Consider the following 22,728-nt stretch of genomic DNA (forward strand, 5'->3'; position numbering starts at 1 on the left):
CGTGTTCTGATTGGTCCAGAAGAACAGAGGCCAGTTCCTGTACCTGCCCAAAGGTCCTGATCATTGACTGTGGGCCCAGTACATTAAAGTCTCTTTACATGATTCAATATATCTTTATACAATACTTTATATGATACATGCATCCTGTATATATATTGACAGTGTCAGTGGTCATAGATCTAAGGATTCTCAGATGTCATAGAGTTGAAAAGGTGAAAGATTTCACCTTTTTTTTTTCAAGTAGAGACGTCTCTCTCTCTCTAAAAAAATAAAACTATTTGACAGTCACAATAAGTACTTTATTGGTTGAACAGTGCTGCCAGCGCCTGACAGATAAATATACAGTTTTAAGTTTTCTATATACAGCTTGCTGAGACACATTACAAACTGTCGCTCATAGACATACATATATTTCTTTAATGTTATAACATACTTTGGGCTGGTTTCCTGGTCCAAGCATACTGTGTATGGTCCCCATTGAAAGATGTGTTGAGTTAGGTTGTTTGTGTCTGTGAAAGAAGCCCTATTAAGTTAATGAGTGATGTTCAAATCATCAGATGGTGCAGCAGTTTGGTAAGCAATGTGTATTCTGTGTGTGAGTGTATGTGTATGTATGTATGTGTGTCTGCGCAAAACAGAAGACCTGGAATGCATTCTGTACAATAGATTTAAGATATCAATATAAGAAGAAAAAGTGACATCTGATGTTGACTCTGTCTCAGTAGTCTCATAAAACCGGCTTTATGTAATAAATGCTGTAACAATCGGATACTTCCATACATTAGCCTCTTTATGCTTACTTGATTTGCGTTGCGGAATTCTTTGCTGGCATTTGCAAAAGAGTTTAACTTCATAGATGCTAGTATCGTTTTTTTGTCTTAATTTTCATTAAATCTTTCTGTATACTCTTCAATGACAGTACAGCTGTGCACACTTACAGGCATGCTCACACTTATCAACTTGTTTCATTCACTCGTATGCCACAAAGAAAAGATTTATAAACTGTATGTTCAAATCATACCGTCCCTCATAACTGATGGTTTCACATTGTTGTATTCGGTCACATTCAGTTTATTCCTTAAGCCATGTTTGTAAATGAGGTTTTTGCTCCCATATGCTGTGTGGAGTTCTGCAATGCGGAGATAAATCTTTCAAGATTCCAAATCCAATTCTTCCCTGTGGTCCATTCATACACTATTTATAATAAAGACATAAATTGTTTATTTCACATCTGACTCAATTTTCACCATTCTGTTCCTCTAACCATGCAGATCTGCATAGGTGGCTCAAACAGGAAAAGTTTGAGGTCAGTTATGGATCCTTACATACTGTCACTCAGCATTTTCTGTACTTTATATATTATATTCCTGAAAAACCTTTTCTAAAGCTCTCCTTCAACAGAAAACACTTGTCATACATCCCCTGTTCCCAAGATCCATTTCTCTCCTGTGATTCAAGTTAAGGTCTCTATGACCACTTTTGTCCCCTTCTTCTCCCTCTTCACTTTAGGAGCGATATGTCATCAGCAAAGTCCCCGTGTGGGTGGAGGCAACGGGCGAAGCGCCACTGGCACACCATGAGACACAGCGGCAGCATGAAGAGAGCACAGATTCCGGCCATGATGTAGGCGATGGTCATGAGAGTGGACTCGTCCGTCTGAGGGATGTTGTAGCCGCAGTCCTCCAGGTCAACGCCGTGGAATGGGCCCTCCACAGAGGCTGTGCGAAACTCATCGTGCACTAGAAATGGGAGGTTGGGATAAAAGGTATTTTACAAACAGAAAGATCCACTGAGATACTTTTTCAACTGTAAATATTATTTTATTAGTCCCTCTATTCCAGGTCATCTATAATTCCGTATTCATGTTTATTTTTTCACACAAGAAAACTTTTTCATTCGGTTACTTGTCCCCTCCCTCCTCCCCTCATCATCCCTCCTTACTATCCTCCTCACCATGGCAAGTGCTAACAGCAAAGCCAATTCTCTTCTTCTCACGGTCAAAGACCACGTAAAAGCCCTCCATGATGACAGCCCCCATCACTGTTCCAGTGCTCGACTGGGAAACGGCAAATTTATAGCAGTCCTCCTGGGCTGAAGCCACATCCTCTACTGGCCTCAGGTATTGCTAAATATGAGCAGAAAGAGAAAAGGATCAGAGGGCGGTTGGATTAGAGAGGAGTCACAAACACACACTCTTGTTGAAGTCCTTACCTATATTAGAGTAACGACTAGTATGTTGTGCTTAATTATGAACAGGATTGTTTGAAAAATATATTTATTTTTATGAATAAATCATTAAATGGTTATAGACTCCACTTATATAGCACCTTTCTTAAAGCAATAGTTCACCCAAGGTGAAAAATCACTTATTATCTACTCACCACTATGCCGATGGAGATGTGGGTGAAGTGTTTCGAGTTTCAGGGGTAAACAGTGTTGCAGCCAAATCTAATACAATTGCAGTAAATGGTGAAAACTTATTCAAACATATGTATCATTATTTGGCACTGAAAAATGTAATACTAAAGTAGCAGAGCCTTAGAAAGAAGAAGTCTGAAAAAAAATGCCGAAAATCCCCCCAAAAAGGGGAAGAAAACAATGAATATTTCCTCTGTCCTTGCTTCTTTACTTTCTTCACGACTGACTGAAATTGACCTTTATAGCCTCACCTGCCTGGAACCTACCACCTACGCTGGTAACTATAGGGTGAGCTCAACAGAAAGACAAGTACAGAGACCACACTCAACTTGACGAACACATGACCAAGTTAGGAGTCTGACCTACTACTGACCTCACAATTCAATCTATCTGCAAAAATACAGAAAATAAAGCCCCTCCTTTCCCCGAAGCCTGGTCATGCAAACCTGCTCTCACTCTTCCTGATTGACCTGCTGATCTGACCCAACATATCTGGCAAAACAACATCCAAACAGGGCAACATCACAAACAGAACAAAATAAACTGTCAACTCATACTTGCTTTAAAATAATACAACACAAAACTCAAAAGGATTATCTACATAATCTAATTGATAAATCAAAATTCAAAAACTAATAAAATAACCAAAACTTTTAATGTAGGGAGACCGGGCCTGGTGAGACCATTAACTATTTACTTCAATTGTATTGGATTGAGCTGCAACGCTGTTTACCCCTGAAACTCTAAAAGTGTGTATGGTAATATATGGTAAATCTTTTTCATCTTCGGATATTTGTTTTCGTCTTGTTTTGTTTTTTCAGTTTTGAAATCTGTAATCTGTTGTGTGTTAAAAACATTAATGCCCCCCTTTCTCGCAGTGAATCTGTCTGACAATATCTGTTTTTGCATTGGGCTACTCTGGAATTCATCCAGATTTTGGACCTGGCATGTGAAACTCCTGTCCACTAACACTTAATTCCAGATAATCCGTATATTACCTGCGGTAGGATGGAGATTCGGAAGGACTGGTTGCGGTTTTCACTCATCAGGTAAAGGGAGATAACTGGGAAGATGTGCCAGGGTGTAGTGCCGACCTGCCAACATACCAGCTGCTCCCCCAGCCAGAATCCAGAGGGAAACTGTTCAGTCTGAAATACAGAGGCAGGAAGACAGATTCATTCAAAGATTCCAAATAATGATCAATTACTTAATATTGACTGAAAAAGGTCTGTGTGTTACTGTAAGGACTGACCGAAGAGGCAGCTTCAATAGCCTTGACTGCAGCCTGGAAGACTTTTCTAGGCAGCCGAAGGTTGGTGGTGCCACTGTCTACAATACTCTTATCATAGTTGTACTGTGAAAGACAGAGAAATAGTCACAAGTTACAAATGTCTTGGATGAAATCAATGACTGACCGTTAAATAATTCATATCAGTTACATCTCACCTCTTTACAGTCCATGTTGAGGTCCTGCCCATTAACCTCAATACGTACAATGATGACCTCATAATACCATTCCCTGCGGATAGGAGTGTACCAAAGATCTCCTACATACAGTGATTTGTCCACTCCACCGATGATCTGTTAGCACAAGGGGGAAATATTCAAATATGATACTGTATGCCGAATGTGCATTTGTGTGTGTGTGTCTTACCATGCTGCCACCAACAGCAGCGCTGCCGAGGACGTCGTTTTGGGTGGAGCCAGCTCCACACAGCTGGAGAGAGAAGAGGTTGGGGACCGGGGTCTGACGAACCAGAGAGTCAAAGAAAGGCTCCAATGTCTCATCAGGCTGGAGAGAAACAAAAAGGGTAATGATAGGATGATTCCCGTCTGAATGGTTTAACCAAGCTGCTGTTTATAGCGTCACCTTCAAATTTCTCCTCTAAAATAACATATCCTTGTTCCATCCGCATACATCCGCTCACCCTGCCTTCCTTTTTCCCATCTCTCTTTCCCAATGTTCACAGTTCAGTACTTTAGATCAGAACTAAGACTTGTAACTGGAAACACACAAAGTTTTGTTACACATTCAAAAATTACTATTACCCTACATGCCTCCACCAAGCAGTTGTTAAACACTCCGTCCTTTTCCTCTCTCATTTTCTCCCCCTTACACTGAGGTTGACTTAAGGGAGGCTGGAGAGTAGGAGCTCTCTTAAGATTCAGCAGCCTGGCACTGAGGCAAAATAAAGTGTTATTTTCCTAATAAAATTTTTCAGATGTCAGATGATTGAATTATTAAAGAACTGTATCCACTGCCCATCCCTAGATCCAATGCCATTATAGCATAGTAGCATCATCATAAAGGTATCATCCTCTTACACCAGATTAGGTATTCAGGCAGCTACAAAAAGGAGGTGAAGTATTCTCTGTAGCTTTTAACAAGCTCAGGGCTCATAGGGGCTACCCTATTTCACTGTCTCGATCATTCACAGGAGACTGAATGAACACAATTTTGAAACTATTCTAACTACCTATGTTTGGTATGCTGGAAAGAAGTAATGTTAGCAAATATGCACAGTAGCAAATTACTGCTACAGAGGCATTATGAATATCAAACCTTTTAACACAAAGCATTCGTTTTCACAGCAGACAGTAAACACAAGCACCCCCACATTCTTCCTTATATACTTTTATATTTTATATCTTTCACAAGAACAGAATCAGAAAAACATCACTGTTGCCCACTGAAAAGTAGTTTCGTTAAAGCACAATAAGCATTTAGGAAAGAGGGAAAAAAAACTGTGAAACAAATAAAATTACTATTAACTATGAATAATATATACAGACTACATGGATTGAAAGAGGCGCCCAAATGAAAATGTGTGAGGTACAATATCCAGGCCGGATTAACATGAGCATATACAGTAGCAGGTCACAGTTTCAGTCTCCTAAGGAAGTGAAAGTGGGGAGACCTTTGGCCAGTGGACGATCATGAAGAGAGCGCTGTGGTCAAGAGTCAAGAGTCTTGCGGTAACAGAGCAGATGACATTAAACACAGTTGCTGGGTTAACAGAGAAGCGGATGCAAACATAAAGCAAGATGGCGCGTGAGACCTCCCCTGCAATGTGATATGGACATATGGCAAAAAAGTTAAATTTATGGGCTTTAGACACGTTCCTCAAAGCCCTAGATGGCATTGATGGCACCTGGAGTATCTACTCTAGTATAGATACTACTAAAACTGTGTTTTCAAACCATCTCTGTCCAAACAAGTTTTGACTCTGTATCAGTTTTAATCCCCATCCATGCTAACACTCCTGACAATCAGTGTTAATTTTGGCAGCTATTTTTGATTTAGTCTTAGTCTTTTGACGAAAATGCATATTAGTTTTAGTCACATTTAGTCATTTTTATCCTCATTAGTTTTAGTCGACGAAAACGAATGACATTTTAGTCTAGTTTTAGTCACATTTATTAGCCACATTAAATCCTTTACTTTCAAAAGAGTAATTTTGCCCCTCTTCCCCCGAATAAAATTTGGGGCTATAAAAAAGGGCTATTTGAGTCCTCCCAATATTTGTGGAAAATATATGAAATAAGAAAAACCCTATTTTGAAATAAATAAAAACATATAGCTGCAGCCAAATAGCTTAAAATATATATTTAGTTTTAAATGTGAAAACAAAAATGAGAGCAGGTCAGACTGGAGGCGGACACAGAAACTGAAGCTCGGTACAAACCAACTGCAGCTTCTGCTCTGATCAAGAAGCTGCTGCGCTGATCTCTGAGCAGCTGAGACCAGAGAAACTCGGTGTTTTCACTGTTTCCATAGTTAAGAAGCAGTCAGTCACTGAGCGGCTGCTTCACGTGAACGTGCTGTGTTCTTTTGTCTCTGAGCGAGTGAGCGCGGCGGGGGGCAGAGCCTCGGGACCGGTGCGCTATCTGGGGCACACACACACACACTCACTCGCCCGCTCCTGATACTTCATGACGGCCTGATACGATGAATTTAAAAAAAAAATTTGTGACTTAGTCAACCACCAACATTTTCGTCTCGTCTCGTCAACGAAAGTTAAAATAGATTTAGTCATAGTTTTTATTTCCAAAAATCCGTTTTCGTTACGTCCTCGTCTCTACTTCGTCATGGAAAAAAGTTCGTTAACGAATATTTTTCTTCATAGTTTTCGTCAACGAAATGAACACAGCTGAGAACTCATATCAAGTGACCACTATCGTATGCATACGCGTGCTGGTATACATAGGAAGGCATGCGTGTTCTGCTGGACATGGGAATTGTCACAAATCGCCCTAATAACAGCACGTCTCATACACATGCAAGCAGTTGTATCATTGTAAAATACAGAGACAACAGGATCAGCAATGCTTGGAATTGATTATCCATGTGTGGTTGCTGCTCTCACCCGGGCTATGTCAGCGTAGGCCAGTCCCAGGATTCCCTCCCAGTTGGATCCATTGATGAAGAAGCGATCTGACTGGGTGATTGCAGCAATGTTGGCACGCAGGCTGGCGTTGGGGCCGTGTGGGACAGAGACTAGGTCCGTGCCCAGCTCCCCTTCCCAGCGGCCTTGGGTGTAAGGAACGTACACGCTCCTTCCGAGGTCATTGTATGACCCGGAGCTGTGAGTGTATATAGAAGACAACAGAGAGGAAGAAAAGAGTGAGAGGTGAGAAAATAGTAATACCTCTAGTAAAACAAAGTTAGTGGGTATACACAGGTTTTTTAAACAAAGGTAAATCTGTTTTAAAAAGGCGATTGACTCCCTTCGCAATGCCAGTAGAGGAGTTTGCCTCTGCTGCATAATCTACGATGTCCCAAATGCACCGACAAATTAACAAGTTCTGAACAGTTGTGGTATTCAAGTGAAAAAAGGAAAACAGGTAAATGACCACATTAAAATGCATTTATTCATTAATTCATCTTTATGTTTTCTCAATGATAAAATAAAGTAGAAAGAAATGAACCATTAGCAAGTATTCTATGGTAAATACTTTTTAGTACACAAAAAAGAATCTCCAAAGCATGCTACAGTTAAAAAAGAATAAATGTTCGGTTTGAACTTTTCCATAAAAATGAATTAGTGATGGAAACATTTTTTGTGGCTGTTTGTATACTTTTACATGTGTTTCTACTCACAGTGAGCGATGGTAGTATCTGTGCAGAAAGGGATGTGCAGCCGCTCCGACAGCAAAGTTACTGCTTCCTGTATCCACCAATATGTTCAGCTAATAAGATGGAGAGAGAAGGAGAAAGACATAGAGAAATTATTTTAACATATGCAGTGTACCTTTTGGGGAAATCAATAGATTGGTAAAACTGACGCTTGGCTGACACTGTAAATTTGATTACGCTCAATCCCCGAAGCCAAAGTGAAATCTCTAACTGCTCCCTCTCTGACAGACTTGGCCATGTGTAAAACAATAGTCTCTGCGTTTTATGTGTGTTATTGATTCATTTGATATTTTTTCAAAAGTTCGGGCTATTTGTTGGAGGCCTGTTGTCAGTTTCATCTCTCACTGTTTAAATTTCTCATATCAATCTATTTCTCTGTCCCTCTAGTGTCCTGTGGCATGTCCCTGTTGCCCTACATGTCCTTCAGCATCCCCTGCGCTTTCTCCTCTCTAGCTCTCCCCTCATCTTGGGTTGCCCCTCTTACTCCTCCTTTTCTCCCATCACCTCCTCTCCTATCTGCATCTCCATGTGAGTATCATATTTTGCAGTCCAAACAGTGAATGTGTAAATGGAGCACAATGACAGAAGACAAGACAGATGTATTGAATGACACTACTTAATATAACTGTGTCCCATTCATCAACTATTTAATTACATTTGTATGCATATGGCTCTAGAAAGCAACGTTGTGGTTGTTGCTTAAATTAAGATTCCTGATCTGGCAACACACTGGCAAAGGAAATAGATGGATAGAGGAAAGCCATAGAGCAAGGTGCTCAATAATGGATTGGCTCTTTAAACATTCACAGAACTGCAACTGTCTCAAGGGCTGTGCCTGAAGTCAAAGAATAAATACTAACTCTGTCTGCTTCCCCCTTCACCTCATGCATACCTATACTATGATATATATATATATACACACACATATGCAGTACTGTTCACACCAGTGCTAAGTGATAATGCTAGCTACACACACCACACTTTCCTCTGGAATAGTTTTTGCTGACTGCACAGGATAAATCAGTTTTTGGTTCTATCCACACACACACACACACACACACACACACACACACACACACACACACACACACACACACACACACACACACACACACACACACACACACACACACACACACACACACACACACACACACACACACACACACACAAGGCTGCATCCTGACAAAGTGAGACGTCAAGTCTTTCTCTCCTCTCTCTCCCTCTCTCTCTCTTCCTGTCCTCCATGGCAGAGTTCCTCTCTCCCACTGGCCATTATATTTGACCTTCACCCTCAATGATGGAGCAGGAATCATTCAGTGGATACCAGAACAGGACGCGACACAAATGAATGTTACTGAAAATGACTCGAGGTCATTTCGACAACTTGCCATTCATATGCATGGCGTTCTAAATGTGAGCCAAGTCATTGTTTAGATTTTTGCTTATTTTGCCAAAGCACAGTCAATCAAACATGATCAAACCACATCCCCACGGTCTGGACGAAGCAGATTCACCTTTTGAGTCTCAGAGGCTTCATAATGAATTTAAAAAAAATCCATTTATGAATATTTTGTTAATAAGAAATAACGAAAAGCTTTTTATGTGTGATTTTCCATCTTTATTTTTGCAGCCTAAAACCTTTGATTTTATGTATTATTAAATCAGGCTTCAAGCTAATAAGGACAAAAGACATTGATATGGTACTTACACCTTTGATATCCATTAAATATACGATTCTTACATTCAGATTACGAATACAATACGATGACGCTTCTAACACGCGAAAGACACAAAAATGAAAAAAACTAAAAGAAAACCAATATCTCCAGGTCTAAAAGCAGAGCAAGACACCAACAATGAGTTTGAGGCGATAAGAGCTGACACCGGTGTATGTCTGTTGTCAAGAAATCATGGGATCTGGGCAGTTGTATTAATAGGTCACTTCCTGCCTCTGTCTGCTGCACCCGGCTGCTCCAACTCTCACCTGAATAATGTGGAGGATTTGTTGCTGCTGTGAAGGTGTCTCTGCCTCACGCTGCATTGTGCATGTGTGAGAATCAAACTGCAGGTAAAGTCTTTGGCTTAATGTTGCACATCAACAGCAACACAAATGAATTGCATGAAACAGCTAATAATTCTGAGAAAAATTTGGAAATCCCTGACTATTCATACAGTGTGAAAACGAATGCTTCAGGTCATAGTTAGTGCCCGAGCACCGATGGCCCTATTGCTTTTCGCATTTTTGACAGCTTGAACGAACTCGAAAACTCACTATATTTCGCGGGCACGTCAGACCTGGTGAAATGTATGTATTCTGGAGTTATTGGAACTGGGCGTGGCAAAAGGGTTTCTCAGCGCCCCCTAAAACTTAACAATTCAGTCTAGTTTAGCCAAACTTCATTAAAATTTGTTTTATCTCAACATGTGTCATCTCAACAACGTGGAGATTAAAAAGGAGTTTTTTCTTCACACGGCGTGACCATGGCTGGGCGTAAAATTTTGATGAGTCCCCATCAAAAAACAAGGTTTATTATTATTAACTCAGGGTTATAGCAGCATCTACTGATTTGTTATGAGCAGAAAGTATTGTTTAGCTCCACTGTGCATTGTCCAATAAGCATCAACATTTTCACCTATGATCACAGTCAAGGCCTAAACGGCTCCATACGTCAAAATCAGCTCAGGGTCATAGAACTACCTACTGATCAGTGTGAAAATTAAGGTGTAACTCCACTGTGCATTGTTCTATCAGAAACTAAATACTCACCTATGATCCGAGTCCCGGTGTAACAGACCATTAACCTTTAAAGGGGCCTAGGCTAGATTATACCCCAGGTATATTATGGCCTAGGCCAATTTATACCCCCATGATATCAGTAGTGTTGAGTGATATACAGAAGAATTACTTAATTTTTCAACATTTTATTGGGGGATCAGCTTTGTCAGGTAAGTTAAGGGAGAAAACTAACTGACTTAAATCTTAAAACTCTAAAGCATAGACTTGTATCACTTCAACCAGAAAAAAATAGTTTCATGCATGCAAGTTTCAAAAAAATTATTAATAAAAAATGTTTTGTCCACTTGACCCACACTCGACCTATACCCATCAATGCGCTAGCATGTTCGGACAACACCTAGCCTGACGTTGTCATACTCATGATTCTAGTCAGAATATGAGTCTGATACCGCTCCATTGGGCTGTGATTATGGGGTGTGTTTCAACCGAACCAGGGAAAAAAAGCCTCTTCGCTCAATTGGATAGACCTACAACCAATCAGAGCACAAGTATGTGACGTATGTTAAGCAACGCATAGTTGTTGTCAACAGAACTCAACTGCACGCACGCTGGAAGAAGTAGAAGAAGAAGATCAGTTAATTTCCTGTGTTATTTCATTCATGGCTGGGTGTTTCTTTGTTATATTATTTTATACTAAGAAAGAAGAATAAGCTTTAAATGTATGGCTTATTCCTCCTTCTTCATTTAGGAGAAGGCTCCTTTGATGACATATTTTATAGTTTAACCATTAATTTAAATAAAAATCTAAATAATAAAAAAATTTAAATACAACCAATTATGTAGAACTTGAATTAAAAAATATGCATATTTTATATAAAAACTTATTTATTTGCTTTTTTACTTTGTTAATAATTGGAGTATAAAAGTTTTTATAACGTGCATATCAGCAAATAATGACTCCAACATCCAACAATAAATCCAAAACGTTTAAATGGTACCCAAGCCTCCAGCAGGGTGAATATCCGCTGACACCTGGTTAAAGGACACTTTAGCTTCAAAAACCTTGTGTTAGGGTTAGTCTGTCTTTGCTGATTGTCCCCAACTGGCTGGCCGTCAATGTGGTGTCTCCCTCCTTGATATACTGTAGGAAGCATCTGTCTCAGTGGCTTTGTGACACTTCCATTTTGCACCTTAGAGCCCTCCATCTCTCTCATCATCTCCTAATAGCCCATAGTCTACCTCCCACATCATCTCTCTGTCACACACTCTTGGTTTGTCTCTACCTCTCTCAGACTCACTGTCTCCCACACTTGCTCTTGCTCTAATGCACTCCTGGTTGCCCTCCCCGGTTGTCTCTCTTTTCTTGCCGTTAATTTCATTTCACGCTCTCTGTCACCTTTGTCCTCTCCTCCTTCTCCTCTTCGTCCACCTCATCACTTTCTCCCTCCTAAATCTATCCATCGCCCTCTGTGTGCCAGCCTGTACACCGCAGCTGCACACAGCTGGCACCCTTCACTCCACAGAATTAATGGTTCCATTATCTGTCTGTGTCATTCAGTCCTCTTTCTCACTTCCACACACACACAGACTCACACACAGACCATCTGTCACTGCAGGGACATCAACAGTATTGGACAATCGGACTATGTTCAAAGCAGGTTCTTATCAATTGTAATCCAAAAATAGGGTCTTGTGTATTCATTCCACTTTATCTTACGTGATTTAGTTTAAATATCTGTGGTTTTATATTGCATGTATTTTTATTTGTACAATGTATTTTAATAATGGGCTACTTTATTATGGTTGGGTGTAGTACTTTAGTCATTGGGTTTGTTGCACAGTTAACTTGAATGGTATATATAATAGTAAATAATTATCCATAGCCATATGTAATATATATAATAGATAATTATATTTTATTTCAGGGGGCTCAGAACAACAGTTGAAAATGATCTCATAAGACAAACTTTATTGTCCCCTGGGAGATTTGCTTTCTGCAGCCTGCAGTTTCAAATAAATAATACACATTGACCACTTCAACACATGCCAAAGTTCACACATCTGCTGACAATGACGACATATTGCATAACCTTTTTATACTACAAAATGATTTATAAATGACCCATCACGTGGTTATATTGGTACATGAAGCGTGCTTTTGACACCATATGGATCATGGTGTATATGCAACCTTTACCTTCTGCGGAGGAGAACCCACGGCCATCTCCACGTAGTATCCCTGTCCGGACTTCCCCCGCAGGTTATCGATCATATCCACGAAGCTGATGCCGCTCGCTGCCGCTCCTCTCCTGCGCCGCGCCGCGTGTATCCCCGCGGCAGGCGGCAGCGGCAGTAACGGCTCAGCTCGAGCGCCTTGCCGCAGTGGCACGCGGATGGCCCGAGGCAGGCCCGAGGCTTCAGGCGCCGAGTGACCGCAGCCGAGGCAGCACATAGCCGACAATATAACCAGAGCGCCCCGTAACGAGGGCGCCTCCATGACGAAGAGCTTGCGTTTGTCTCTGTGTGTGTTTTGCTTTGACTCCGTTCACTTTGACGCCCGCTCTGCCGCAGCGGCGCGGAGGAGATCCGTTGGCAACGATGCTAAAATGACGGCTACACTCATGCTGGTAGCTGAGCCGCGGAGGGGGACGCGCTCACTGCCGCTTCCACTGCGGGTTTCGTGACGACAGCTTATTCAGAAGAAAACACTATGCGACCACAAGGATACATCCAGCGCTGGAAGTCAGACCGCCCCCACGGTTAAGCCCTCGCTACCTCCACTCGCCATGTCTCATCAACCCACAGGCCCGCGCTGTTTCCTCCGCACATCCTCACGTCAAACGAGCCCAGCCATGGTTGTTGGGCAGGCTGTCCGGCGAGCGACCGCGATCCGCATCCTCCCTCTGTACTTTCCCGGCCCGGTCCTTCTGTTCGCCGCCTTCCAGTCTTTCACCTCCGCCTCCTCCTCCATCCACCCCGCTGCATCCTCCGGAGATGAGGCAGCGAGCATCACCGCCGTCAAGGTGAAGCGTCTCCCCACGTGACTTCCTGTCAAAGCTTTCAAAATAACACTAAAGGTCCAGTGTGGAAGATTTAGGTGAAAGGGATCGATTGGCAGAAATTAGATCTAAAAGAGTCGTACGGATTTTGTCACTGGTGTGGGATCATCCTACAAATTGTTGTTTTCTTTACCGTGGAATGAGCCCTTAACATTTAAATACTTCTAGAGCGGGTTCTCTCTGCAGAGGCCGCCATGATTTTTACAGGACAAACTCAACACCTTTTGAGTGTTTATGAAAACTGAAGGCTTCCACAGGTTCTCTTTGATGTTTGGAAGGGGATGGAGACGTGAGGGGTATTTAGCTGCAACACCGCATTTCACCACTAGATATCACTGAACTCTACACACTAAACCTTTAAAACAACCTCACTGTAGTGTCAGAGAGCACCATTAAAACCTAGAATGGCACTCAATCGAGTACTCTTTTTAAAAACTTCTCAGTAAAGCCACTTTTAGGATTTCAGTGTGTAATTTAATTCATATTGTTTTGTAATTTTGAGTCTAAATTGGAAAAATGTCATGTCATCTCAGCACACATCTCCGCCAAAGCCTAACAATCCCCTCATGAAACAAAATTTAAGTCACTGGATCTGGATTTTTATTTGAATCTACAAAAAATTTCACAAACTCATAAATATCATTTCCCCAAACATGCTTATTTTTATCTGATCCAGATCCATGATTATTTTATGAGAAATCAACAAATGTGTCAATAAATGCCATATCTCTCTTTTCTTTTTTTTTTATGGATTCTGTCTTAACTCATTCATAGCCTCTCCACAAGGTTTCATGGGTATCGATGAGTCCCCTTTTTTCATAATCCTGCTAAATAATAAATAAATGCGGATGAAAACATAACCGTGGTGGTAAAGTCGGTTGTAAAATGAAGCTAGTTTGCCTTGTTGGCTTAAATCCACATTTGAGCTCATATTAATATGTGTGATAAAATAGGCTTCTGTATGTTTCGTTAGGCATATACACCATCATCATTTAAAATCCAAATTGACATAAAAACACATTTCTCTCAAGATTCCTTGCACCAGCTCTAGCAGTGTGTATGTCTAATACAACCAACCCCAATACTCACAATTATTGACATTTTCGATTAGTTCTATTATTTTCTCTGGGATTACATGGTGGGTTCTCTCCCATTTTATATTTTTTTCTCATCGAGAACAAATAAAACCAATCTAAAGATATAAGAAAACGCCCACAATTTTGGGAAATGTTATTTTATTAATTCAGACAACAAACATATAAATTTCTGTTGCACAAATGACAGATTACAATTGAGCTTGTAGGGATTAATACAACTGTATGTTTTATGTTCTTTACTGTGACTCGGTAGTGCTCTAATTGGATATTATGTATTGGATATTATATATAGTGTACGGCGTCACTGCAGTACATCTGTCATGTTGTCATAGACATTATGCCCTTGATGTTAGACTGCAGAATTCTTAAAAATCTATTTGTTAAGGTTATCACAAACGTTTGCTATAAGCACACAAGCTGTATGATAATAAATAAGGTCACATTTAAGTCAAAGCTCAGTCACTTTGCTTAGTTTTCTCTATAGGGCGGATTGTCTCTGTCTTGAGATGATCCTGCACAGTCGCGGTAGGAAGTGAGAGGGAAGAATGAAGCAGGTGCTGATAAATTGTCCCCGTCTCTCCTCTCCACGGTCAGTTCTGCAGACTCTTTACAGTGGTGGAAGGGTCCATTCTGCTCCACCAGAAACAAAGCTGTTTCCTCCTGTCCTGTGGATGCAGAAGAATATGGTCGGACAGGTGCAATTGATCACCAATTATTTGTCTATTTGGCATTTAAATCTGAACCATTTTCTCACTGCTGACTCAAATAATTAATATTAATCCAACCAGCTGTTAGATGATTTTTCTATAATATTGTAAGGGCTCAGCCTTACTATGTATAGGCCTTGAGATAATGCATGTTGGACTGTTGTAATTATCTCAAGCCACTTAACATAGTATGGTCAGGCTTTATAAAATGATAGAGAAAACCAACAGTTCCCACATTAGTATATAGTTGTACAAGCATTGGTATTGAAATTGAAATAGGCATCTGCACAGCAAATAGATTTAAATAAAAATGCAGAAAATCATTGTCCAATTCAACCAACCTCAAACAAATGTTTTGTTAAGAGAGTAGTGTTAACTACATTAAAACTCAGTATTCTGAATTTGATTTGTATCTGAGTCATATATAACAGTGAGACTCACTGATTGATTTCGAGCCCCAGCTTCTCTGCTCTCCAGGTTTAGCGGCAAGGAGCTCTGTTCTGCCCTCTGGTGGACACCATACTGACGGGGGTCTGGAATTCCCCACCCTACACACGCACACACAAACACACACTCATAATCATTGTGGACATATAAATGCCTTAACCCACAAATGAACTGCATCCCTCACAGTTTACCTTACATGGTCTGCTGTGCTCCATACAAAGGTCGAAGTTTAGTTATCATCGAGACTGCTGCCATATGACTTTTTACCAGCTGATAATAGTAATAAAGATACACAGTGATCTAGTTGTGATTTCCAGTGGCCCATCAAAGGGAAATGTGTTTTTCAATCAGGCAAGCTGTATTCACATTTGACTGAGTGACAAATGGGCACTCACCAATCCTGAGGGTCTGCAGTCCTAAAGCCTTTAGCAAACGGGTTGCTTGCAATTTTTAGCTGGGTAATCTGAGAGAAGGTGGGATAATAAATGATGAAATTATTTTCTAAACATTTGCTCATTATATCATTTTAAGCACAAATAATCTGCTTGGTTGAAGTGAGTGGGATGAATGTCTGATGTGCTGGGGTTAAATTGATTTTGAAGCCGACTGATCCTGAGATCCTACCCGGTGGTTCTGATAGGCGGTGACGGCCATGAAGCGTGTCTCGTGGAAGGAGAAAGAGCTGAAGTTTCTGTAAGCATTTAGGTGGCTGTTGGGTGCCGGATCCACATACACCACATGGAAGCGTGGCTGGTAACGATGCATGGAGTTTAATATCATCTGCCAATGAGGAAATAGTAAAAAACACATGATTAGTAAATCCAAAAAGGGACATTTCTGCATGATATTTAACTATGAAATTAAAACCAAAACACTTTATCTTGTTTTTTAGGTTTAACTGACGTGTCCATTGTCATCCAGCAAGTTGTTGGTGAGTTTGAGAGTATCGAAGGACACCGTCTGCTTCATCCACTGGGCTCCACGGGCAGGTGAGTCCGGGTGGAAATGCATCCTGCTCGGAGCTGCAACATCTGCTCGCCCTGCCACCAACCACGAGGAACTATGGAATGCATATCTAACACACACATAAACACACAAATGATAAACCTTAGAAATAAGCAACGATCTCTGTTGCACAGTAAACACTGCAAACCCGTTCTTTGTATGTGTGTGTGTGTGTCTAACCTGTATCGTTTATCATCAACAGGGATGAAATCCATAAGCAAGACATATTCAGCAGTCGGATCCATCCCAGAGATTTGCACCTGGAATGTCGGAAACATCCTTCTGCAGCACATGAAGGCATAAAATTAAAATAATGGAGTAAACGAGAGAGATAGAGAAAAGGAGAAAGGATAAGCGCAAGAAAAGGTCAGCTGTTGATAGTGTAACAATGTGTTATTGTCACCTTCCAGTTTTGGTAACAATCATCTCCGTGCCCAGCTGGTCAAACTGCTGCCAAAGCGCATGCATCTCCAACTGAACTCTGACCCCACTGACTTGAGGGGCCTTGGTGCTCAATAGTGACCCCCCATCTGCACAGCAGGTTAGAGACAGTGCACAGCTTTGAGACAACACAGGACCTGAGGAGAGATAGGTGCTGATGTGAATAATTTGAAGACGAATCACCGATACATTTGCCGGTAATCATTATCATCAAATGAATGAATATCTGGTCTCCAGAGCTTGCATACATTTGAACAAATTACTTACCATCCATTCCTTGACTGTCTTCAAACAAAAGAAAAATAGTGAATTTTGCAGTTTTTTTTATATTCTTTTACTATTTTCTAAGTCCTGTCTGTTTCTCCTCTTCTGAACAGAATTAGTAACCCCTGTCATGACATTAGGACCAGCACAGAGTCAATCCAAAAATGTTGTTTTGCAATATAAAACTGAAAGCAAGAATATTGTATGTAGTCTCCCTCCCAGTTCTGTATGAGCCACTTGGATAGAGGTACATCCAAGCATTAAGCATGAAGAGTGGCTGTTGTGTGCAGGAAGACGCTGGTTTTATACACCACGAGTCTCTCACTGGGGACCTCCAAGCTGCCCTCATCCATTACAATACTCATAGTGCCCCTGACATGCACTGATCACAGCTGCACATGCATGCGTGCATGTGGCCCCAAGTGATGTGCACACGCACGTACACACCACCTTTTGGAGCATCTACAAATCCCTGCTTGCACTTGCTATTTTTTTAATAAAGTCTAACGCCTCAGGTCGAGCTTGTTTTGACCAATCAGTAGCACATTAATAACATCCTAATCAGCCCGGTGTTACTGGGTGTGGACAGCTGGAGACAGCAACCAACTGCTTTTATTATTCATAGCCTAATTTCTTGGAGCATAGTTTCAACACCATCCCAATTAGAGAAGCTTTCTCCCTAAAACTAATAATATATTAATACAATAATATTGTTTAATGGCGGTATTATATATCAAACTGGGTCAAAGATGCAATGATAACGTTTTGGATTTATTTTTGCTTGCTTCTAAAGCTGAGGTTTCATGCAATGTAAATGTATGTTTGAGTGTGCTCCAGGTATTAGTCATGTTGTGGGGACCAGCGTCTGTTTAAATCATAGTATGGGGACAAAAAGGAAGTCTACAATGTAACATCCCCCTGAAATGTGTGTTGCAAAATTACCTGACAATAATTAATTAGACCCAAAACAAGACCCAAATGATATGATATATGAGCTTGATAAATCAAAGCTGTCTAATTACTGAGGTAAGTGGAAGTATTTAGCGGTGTCATAGCAGATGTGAGCATGTGCGTGTGTGTGTGTGTGTGAGACTCCATCTACATCCTCATGTGGCTCTATGATAGGACAGTGTTGAAGGATTCTGTCCTGAAGAATCGAAAACAGATAGGGGGATTTTCCCGAACAAAGCACAACAAGACTTAAATTTATCAATAGGCCAATTTGCAGCCCTGATCGACTCATTAATCATGGGTTTCAGGATCACAGCAGAAATACTTCACATATTATTGGGTAACTGTCTGAAGTAGAACGGATGCATTAATATTGTTCTTCTCCAATGGACCTTTTAATCAATGATGACCTCTCAAAATGCTGTATGTGTGATATGACCTTAGCGGCTCACTGAGGCCAAGAACACCCCAATAAAACTAAATGTGTAGTGATTCATTTCTGAAAAGGAATGTCTTTGCTTTTAAGCTTATTTATTTTGACAGTTTGGATCAAATCTAATTCCGATCAGGCAGATGTGGATGTAATAACTCAGTGAACTGCAGTGCCTTACATATTGTTGTGCACATTTTCTTGTATCATTGGATACTGGGCATTTAGAGAGAGAATCCAAGTGTTCAAGTTAAGAGTCAGCGAGAAAAGTAGTATAAAGAGTCAGATGTTTATTGAGCTGTATTTCGTCAAAGCACAGTTTTGATCAAACAAGCATCATATCACAGAGGTTCAGGCATTTGTGATCATTCACATACAATTCCTACACAAAATGTAAGCAGCTGGCCTTGGCACATGAAGAGCAAAGCATGTTTGTGCTGAGTTATGTGAGATTCTGTGTATGTCTTCGCTTGTGCTTGAGCATGTGCGTATGAAGTTGTTTGCTTGGTGGAGAGAGTGAGAGCAAGAGTCCTGCCATTTGTTGCAGTGATGTGCATCAGTTAGGTATTGGCTTCATTTTGGTAGATGTTCTGTGTGTGCATGTGAAGAAAAAGGAATGGGGAGAAAGGTGGAATGGATCTATAACAGGCAGGCAGGTAATGTTAGTTACAGGAACACGGTGGAGAGGATTTAGCTCTTCTGGAAGGTAGCAGCGATGGCCTCGAACATTTCTGTGACCTTAACCTTGACTTCCTCAGCCATTGGTGAAATCTTTTCCTTCAGGGCAGTGAGGTCTTCGGGTTTGACTGCTTGTGCCTGGCTGTAGGCCTCCTTCAGCTGATCCTTGTATTCCTCGACGTAGGGAGTGGCCATCTCCTTCAGATTCTCAAGACGCTCTGAGAGCTTAGCACGCACAGATTCCAAAATGGGCATCAGGGCGGTCTTGGTCTCCTCCACATTGGCAGCAACACTGGTCTTCATTGCCTCCACCACAGGCTGCAGCTTGATCTTCAGGGCATCCATATCTTCGGTGTGCTTGGCATGGTACTCTTTGATGATGGGCTCCAGCTGACGACGGTATTCTTCAATGTGCTCGGTGATGACTCTCCTCAGCTCAACACGTTTGGGCTCGAGGTCGGCCTTCAGGGCCTGGATATCAGCATCGACAGAGGCACGGAACTCAGCGGTGGCCTCAGCAATGGTAGTGACAACATTGTTAGTGATGGGGATAACTGAGGACTGCAGAGCCTTGATCTGAGTGTATGTGTCATCCAGGCGCTGAGACAGGCTGGCCCTGAGTGCGAAAAAAGTTACATGAACGTTAGAGAGTAAATAATAACCAGAGAACTGTAAAAAGGGGCCAATGCAGAACGTTGAATGAACCAGTGACTGAAGTTGGGACTGAATGAGGAGTGTGACATAGCCTTACTTAAGTTCGCTGTACTCAGTTTGATCGAGCTGGTCCAGGACTTTGTGGGCACTGTCCTTCATCTGAGCCATGTAGAGATCCATGAGGGATCGGACATGCTCTAGCTGGCTAGGTGCATCAGGTTGCATGGACGCGGCATGAGAGCCTGACAAGGACAAGAAGAGAAATGAGGAGGAAGATAGTGGAGCAGAAAGAGAGATAATGGGAGGGAGAGACAGTACACAGTTAGAAAATTCTAAATGGAATTTTTTTTTTTCCTTAATGAAACAGCACATTGAGTACTTACCGACGGCCAGCAGAAGGGCAAGAGCAAGAGCTACGAATTTCATGATGGTGGTCTAGAGGAGAAAAAGAGGCAATAGTTGTTGATTATTCAGTGAAAATTTACACTCAAAGTAATAATGTTAATCAAAACCTTAGAATTTGCCGCTTTGTCCTTTGTATGAATATATATATATTTATATATATAAATGTTGTTTTGGGGATTTTTATGGGCTCAAATTAGTTTCAATAAAAAATACACAAAGAAATTAACACAAATCCAATTGACCATTGATCAAATAAATACCCCACCTAAAGCAATTTGAAGGCCAGATAAGTAGACTGAAGCTACACACTCATCCCTGCATTGGCCTGAATAAGTTCACACTGAACATATGGCTGTCAATTCAAAGAACCTGTAATCTCGGAAGATTAGACACACAGATGAAGCAGATTAGCCCTGGACTGCTATGTAATCCTGGTTTAACGATAAAACACAGTCGTAGAATTAGCAAATCAGCTCTTTTGATCCAAAATTATATTAACTCAGAGGCACTTCGGTTTTGAGCTAGTTTTTTCGATTTCCTTGAAGAGGGGTAACTCCTGGACTAAAAAGCATTAACCTAAACTTAAAAAGAAAATTCAGAAATAAAAGTTAACACCAGAGTGTATCTTCCTTCAAACTTATTTGAGGGACTAGCTCACAACATCGTCAAAAGTAACCCAGTGCACAAAGCTTTCTAACGAATACTCTCCACCCCAAGTTTCAGTGAGAGCCACAGCAGATTGTTTTCTTACCTGGAGGAGTTGTTGAGACTGAACAACTTCAGCAAGAGCAGACTTTTTATAGTGCTCAGATGAGGGATGAGCCCATGAGGGGTGGAGGGGGGTGGAGGTGCTAGGGCTGTGTGTCTCCGTGGAGGTGGACCTCACCCCCCAGCCATCTCCCTCAGCAGGGGGGACTGGGCTAAGAGTTCAATAGTCACCTGCTGAGAGATCACTCAGCAAGCAGACGCACACACACACACACACACACACACACAGTCTCTCACACACACACACACACACACACACACACACTCACACGCACGTGCACACACACACACACACACACACACACTGATCCACACAGCACCAGACTCACAATGGATTAGTGGCATCGAACCTTTACCGAAGTAAAAACTGTTCCTCGTCTAATGAGAGGACAGCAAAGAAAAAACTAATGATCCTCTAAATCCACCATAATATTTAAAACAATTTTAACTGGTCACACATCTAGGATGCTGCTTTTCTAACTTTTCTACCTTGTCCTGTGGCCGAGCCTGTGCATTTGTGTGGGAGACGTGAGAAGCACACATAAACAAAAGGCTGCGATCAAGACGATAGAGTGATTTTCTTGCACACCATTTTCCAGGAAAACCAAGTTATTTACAGTCTTAGTGCTTCCAAATGGCTTCAAAAGGAAACACGAGCAAACAGAAGATGGTGACTTAGTTAAATGTAATTCTATTTGACATTTATTCAGTAAACTGTAGATACAAAAATGCACGCACATGCACAAATTCATGTGCTAAAACTACCACAACATAATGCGTTAAGATAGATACAGATTTCATCAAAACTTATCTCAGGTAACGGTTACTAAAATGTGAGTCTGGTGTGTGTGCGATGATTAATGGGTCAAAGTGTGGTGTGTGCCATGCTGTTGTTTGTTGTCCTATCACCAGTGGACTTTGTCACCATGGCTTCATGGTGTTTGAGGACAGAATGATTATATTACACAGAGTTGTCTCTAATTATAAACATATATGTGCACATCATTGAAACTCTAATGTCTCCTGTCAAATAAATAGGACTCAAATACAATTATTGCCCATTTACAGGTTGATGTTTAGAGTCAATCACTACCAATTTTATTGGATTTTCAGATTTTACAAGATTTCAAGAGTCAAAACAGAGTGAAAGCAGTAGCAAATAATTCAGTAAAATGTTATCTACTTTGACATAAAACAGGGGTGATATTTGTTTTATTAACCCATGTGCTCTAGAAATATCAGCACAACTATCTGCATGAGAGGATAGTTGAACCATGATAGAAATAAATTATCTTCTCAAATGTCAGATCCAAGGTAACTCTAGAGTGAAATCTAGTCTAATAGTGCAGGGTTATTAGGTGCAAGGTTAATCATTGTCATCACTGGTCAGTGGCAATCAGCTGTAACCAACAGACAGGTCTGTACCTCTTGCATAAGGTAGTTCTGATAGCCTATACAGTATAATGCAATCAATACACGTTTCTCTGAATGCCGTCACAGTAGAATTCTGGTACTGTCAATAATTGC

General features: G+C 41.1%; 3 protein-coding genes across 3 annotated transcripts; all 3 read right to left on the reverse strand.

Moving 5' to 3' along the window:
- Positions 1–277: 277 nt before the first annotated feature.
- Positions 278–13,298, reverse strand: bace1 (beta-secretase 1). The gene is made up of 9 exons (XM_053423528.1): positions 12,493–13,298; positions 7,520–7,608; positions 6,786–7,002; positions 4,073–4,210; positions 3,865–3,999; positions 3,671–3,772; positions 3,417–3,566; positions 1,954–2,125; positions 278–1,739 (listed from the first exon to the last, which is right to left on the reverse strand). The coding sequence occupies exons 1-9, from the start codon at positions 12,790–12,792 to the stop codon at positions 1,501–1,503; spliced, it is 1,542 nt and encodes a 513-aa protein (XP_053279503.1). The 5' UTR covers positions 12,793–13,298; the 3' UTR covers positions 278–1,500.
- A 1,333-nt stretch (positions 13,299–14,631) lies between these two features.
- Positions 14,632–18,826, reverse strand: LOC128440223 (T-box transcription factor TBX1). Its single transcript, XM_053422874.1, has 7 exons — positions 17,014–18,826; positions 16,791–16,892; positions 16,509–16,680; positions 16,230–16,385; positions 16,001–16,068; positions 15,600–15,706; positions 14,632–15,116 (listed from the first exon to the last, which is right to left on the reverse strand). The coding sequence occupies exons 1-7, from the start codon at positions 17,076–17,078 to the stop codon at positions 14,920–14,922; spliced, it is 867 nt and encodes a 288-aa protein (XP_053278849.1). The 5' UTR covers positions 17,079–18,826; the 3' UTR covers positions 14,632–14,919.
- A 145-nt stretch (positions 18,827–18,971) lies between these two features.
- apoa1b (apolipoprotein A-Ib) lies at positions 18,972–21,281 on the reverse strand. The gene is made up of 4 exons (XM_053422875.1): positions 21,185–21,281; positions 20,412–20,463; positions 20,126–20,270; positions 18,972–19,990 (listed from the first exon to the last, which is right to left on the reverse strand). The coding sequence occupies exons 2-4, from the start codon at positions 20,452–20,454 to the stop codon at positions 19,387–19,389; spliced, it is 792 nt and encodes a 263-aa protein (XP_053278850.1). The 5' UTR covers positions 20,455–20,463; positions 21,185–21,281; the 3' UTR covers positions 18,972–19,386.
- Between the last annotated feature and the right edge of the window lie 1,447 nt (positions 21,282–22,728).

This window comes from Pleuronectes platessa, chromosome 5, assembly GCF_947347685.1.
Source record: "Pleuronectes platessa chromosome 5, fPlePla1.1, whole genome shotgun sequence".
NCBI classification, from domain to species: domain Eukaryota; kingdom Metazoa; phylum Chordata; class Actinopteri; order Pleuronectiformes; family Pleuronectidae; genus Pleuronectes; species Pleuronectes platessa.